This window comes from Hyla sarda, chromosome 4 (genome assembly GCF_029499605.1).
Source record: "Hyla sarda isolate aHylSar1 chromosome 4, aHylSar1.hap1, whole genome shotgun sequence".
Lineage (NCBI taxonomy): Eukaryota > Metazoa > Chordata > Amphibia > Anura > Hylidae > Hyla > Hyla sarda.
Window position 1 is genome coordinate 384,987,611 of NC_079192.1, and position 4,753 is coordinate 384,992,363.

Genomic DNA, 4,753 nt, shown 5'->3' on the forward strand with positions numbered 1-4,753 from the left:
CCACCCCTCGTGACATCACAGTCCGCCCCCTTAATACAAGTCTATGGCAGGGGCGTGATGACCACGGCCATGCCCCCTCCCATAGACTCGTATTGAGGGGGCGGGCCATGACATCACGAGGGGCGGAGCCGTGACGTAACGGTGCTCCGGCCCCTGAACTGCCCGTCATTACGTGCAGAGCGAACTCGTTCTGTGCAGTAATGACAGCGGGCTGCCGCAGCGGCAATCCCGGGGGTCCCCAGTAGCGGGACCGCGGCGATCTGACATCTTATCCCCATCCTTTGGATAGGGGATAAGATGTCTAGGGGTGGAGTACCCCTTTAAGGACAATTTTATTTTTACATTTTCGTTTTTTCCTCCTCGCATTCAAAAAATCATAACTCTTTTATATTTTCATCCGAAGACTAGTATGAGGGCTTGTTTTTTGCACGACCAGTTGTCTGTTGTGATGCCATCACTCACTTTACCATAAAATGTATGGCGCAACCAAAAAAATACTATTTGTGTGGGTAAACTAAAAAGAAAAACGCAATTTTGCTAATTTTGAAAGGTTTCGTTTTCACGCCGTACAATTTACGATAAAAATGACGTGTGTTCTTTATTCTTTGGGTCAATACGATTGAAATGATACCTATGATAACATACTTTTCTATCACTGTTACGCTTAAAAAAACTTTTTAACCAAATTAGCACATTTAAAATCCCCCTATTTTGAAGATCTATAACTTTTTCATTTTTCCGTATAAGCGGTGGTATGAGGGCTCATTTTTTGTGCCATGACCTGTACTTTTTATTGATACCAAATTTGCTTATATAAAACTTTTAATCCATTTATTATATTTTTTTTTTGGAATAAAATGTTATAAAAAAGCAGCTATTTTGAACTTTTTTTTTATTTTTATATTCACGCCGTTCACCATACGGTATCATTAACATTTTATTTTAATAGTTCAGATATTTGTGCACGCGGTGATACCAAATATGTATATAAAATATTTTTTTTACATTTTTTGGGGGGTGAAATAGGGAAAATGGGACAATTTACGTTTTTATTGGGGAGGGGGATTTTCACATTTTTTTTACTTTATTTTTTTACTTTTTTTACTTTTATTTTTACACTTATTAGTCCCCATAGGGGACTATTTATAGCAATCATTTGATTGCTAATACTGTTCAGTGCTCTGTATATCTGAATTGCTGTGATCTGAATTGATCACGGTATCTGAGGGGTTAATGGCGGACATCCGCGGGATCGCTGATGTCCACCATTACCGACAGGGCCCTGGCTGTGATCAGCAGCCAGGACCTGCCGTGCATGATTTGGGCATCGCTCCGATGCTCACGGTTATGCTTAGGATGTAAATGTACGTCCTGTGTCCTTAAGGGGTTAAGCTAATTTCTCCCCATTTCATATCCAATTCCCTCCATTTTATGTTTAGTCAGTGAACATGAAATTGGGGGGAGATGGCTATATAAAATAGGGGGATTGTAAATTAAATAGGGGGAATTTCACCATTTGTTTATAATATCAAAATCACAATATTTACCTCTATAAACACAATCACACATGTCGTGCAGCCCTACTACAAACACATACACACATGTAAACAAACAAATACACACATATACATACACACGCACATATACACGTAAACATACACACACTCATATATATCCCTCTTGTTATTAATAGTCTTTTTTATGTCTTGGGAGGAGATTTACATTTTTCTATTTGGGGTTTGGACACAGTTGGGTAGGTAGAGAATATTTTTTAAGGGGTAAAGTGGAACATAGAACAAATGGAGCAATTTCTTTTTTTTTTTTTTTTTTAATGAAGTAAACGAGATAAAGGTAAGCAATGACTTTTCCTCAGTCTGAAGCGCGGTCCTCATCGGCAGGAAGCAGTGAGGAGGAGGAGGATGACGGAGGTTCTGATTCCATCTCTGCTTCTTTTTCGTCCCTCTCTATATATAGGGCCGTGGCCATGAAGAAGGCCCCTCCGATGACTGCCATTATGGTGCAGGTCATGAGGGCATACTCCAGGCTGCGGTATTTCAGAAGAGGGGATTTGGCATATCCTTGTTCGTAGGTATCAGATATCAGGCCGATGAGGTACGGGCTGCCGGCGTCACCTAGGAGGTGATAGATTGTCATCTGCACGGCCAGGGCTGAAGATCTCCTCCACGGAGTAACTACTTTTAGTATAATGTCAGATATAAGGGTGAAATTTACTGACAGAAGCGTCTCTCCGATGAAGATGAAGATGTTGGTGGCAACGAGGCTGATGTTGCCGAAAGTCAATGCCAACAGAAGAAAAGGGGCGGAGAGCATCATCGCGCATCCACACACAAGCGGGTCCGCCCGTGGGTTGGATTTGCGATATCTTTTACTTATCTCCGTCCCTGCTACAACTCCCAGAATGCCAGAGACGACTGTAACCACACCAAATATTAGGATGTCGTGATAGTCACACGGTTCAGCACGGCAAGGGTCCTTCTCTTGTAGGAGTGTTCGTGCGTGGGTCAGGTATGACGGACCCCATACACCTATGGCTCCCACTATGAAGGATACAGCCGTCGATCCCAGGGTGGTTAACATGAAGCTGCGATTTTTAAATAGTTTTTTCAGATCTGTCATCCATTTGGCAAACTTTGGGGATTTGTTGTTCTTCTTCCCGTTTGTAGTCGCTCTTGGAAGCTCCTTTGTGACCAAAATCATCAAAGCCACAGCTATGAGGCCCAGGCTAGGGGTGACCCGAAACGCCCAGTGCCAGTCGCCCCTTGCTGCATCAGTCACTTTGGGTCCGATGATGTATCCTAGTCCGCAGCCTACAGGTATGACGGAGTAAAACACGTTCAACATGCGGGTCCGCTGGTCACTTGTAAAAAGGTCTGCAATGATGGAGGGGGCGATGGTGCAGAAAGTCGCCTCTCCGGCTCCAACCAGTCCACTCGTCAGCAGGAAGAGCAGGAAGTACCCGTCCGGGATGAATGACAGGGTAAGTGTCATGCTCAGCCAAACGATGACTCCTGCGCAAACAGTATATTTCTTATTACAGTGGTCGCCCAAATATCCGGCAATTGGTGCGACCAGCACGTAGCTTCCAATGAACAATGTATTCAATAAGCCGGACAGACTAGCATTGGTGTCATATGCTTTCTGTATATAAGGCAGCACCCCCGCCACGCTGGAGCGATTTGCATAGATGAGCAAATTAACAAAGGCGAGGATCACTACGGTGATGATGGAACGTGCGGTGGACATCACGCTTAGAGATGGCAGGTTCTGCCTCTCAGGGATATCGCCCTTTTCTACATCCATATCACTATGGTCCTCCATTGCTTCTTCCTCCTCCTTCAGCAATGGGTCTTGTGGAGAGGCCATGGTCACAGGTCAGAGCCTGAAAACACTAGAGAGAGAGATAAGTGAACACATTAGACAACATGTCATCATTCCTGTCATTATACAATAGATCCTTCAATAGAACCACAAGAAAACACTAAGACCATCACAGCCTCAGAAGAAGACGCTTCTCTATAAGTGTTTTATATAAAGACGTCTTCCCTGAGGTTTCCAATGTCTGATAACCCTGAACCTGTCTGGTTCTAGTAATATCTGATAACCCTGAACCTGTCCGGTCCTAGTAATATCTGATAACCCTGAACCTGTGCGGTCCTAGTAATATCTGATAACCCTGAACCTGTCCGGTCCTAGTAATATCTGATAACCCTAAACCTGTCTGGTCCTAGTAATGGTGGATTATAAGGGCTTGGCTGTATGGTCACTGGGTCATGGGAAGTTCATACTGTAGATACAATTGGGCTATCCTACTGTATACATTTACTATTAATGAACCTACCTCACCTCATTGGGATCTATCCGTACCCTATATGACTTTATGCCAATAGTTGATTTGAAAACAATTTTCCCTTTCGGAGTACCCGGAGTATTTCTATTGTTAGTACACACAGAATTCTATTATATAATATTATATTTCTGCCCTAATCTTTCTGTTATTCTTATACTACACCACCAAATCTTTCTCATAGTCTTATATCTTTTAGAACTTCATGAATTAGGACTCATTTTCTTGGGGGCTTTTTTGGGCATAATTGCATTTTAGGACTTTTGCAAGAAAAAGCTCTAGTCATGATACTATCTGTGCATTTTATTATGTTTAATGCCTAAGCCAAGTATTATCACAATGCTATGATGAATATAACTTTTGTTATTTCTTTTGGAAATTCATTGCTTGTTTTTTTGCTAAAAAAAAAAAAAAAACCTGACAAACAAAATGCCCTGTGTATATATGAATAGAAGAGGCTGAGACTTACCTTGTGGTTCTCTCTTCAGACAAGGAACGGTCAAAATCTTGTATTCTCTATCGCAAATAGAAACTCTCTAACAAACACTTTGCACCACAGGTTGTGAATGCAAAACACACTGAAGAGACTGCAGCTGGCGCGCACCTCCTTGTACAGGTTACGGTGACATCATCACAAGCATGTGTGACATCACAGGGTTCTAAACCATCTTCAGGTATGTGTATATCTGTATATTAAATGTGAGTAGTCGTATTAGTCCAGTGATGCAGATTGTAATACCTTTTTTATTGGACTAACAGAATGTTGTAGAGACAAACTTTCGGGATTCCTCCCTGATAATTTATCAAGTCCTTTGATCATTAGTCCTTGACTATTGGACTTGATAAAGGGAGGAATCCTGAAAGCTTGTCTCTACAAAATTCTGTTAG

General features: G+C 42.1%; 1 protein-coding gene across 1 annotated transcript; it reads right to left on the minus strand.

Moving 5' to 3' along the window:
• Positions 1-1,820: 1,820 nt before the first annotated feature.
• LOC130367096 (protein spinster homolog 1-like) lies at positions 1,821-4,449 on the minus strand. Its single transcript, XM_056569491.1, has 2 exons — positions 4,335-4,449; positions 1,821-3,409 (listed from the first exon to the last, which is right to left on the minus strand). Exon 2 carries the CDS (start codon positions 3,382-3,384, stop codon positions 1,870-1,872), a length of 1,515 nt encoding a protein of 504 aa, XP_056425466.1. The 5' UTR covers positions 3,385-3,409; positions 4,335-4,449; the 3' UTR covers positions 1,821-1,869.
• Positions 4,450-4,753: the final 304 nt, after the last annotated feature.

Coding starts and splice junctions, on each gene's coding strand:
- LOC130367096 (XM_056569491.1), bottom strand. CDS start 3,384: ATGGCCTCTCCACAAGACCCATTGCTGAAGGAGGAGGAAGAAGCAATG.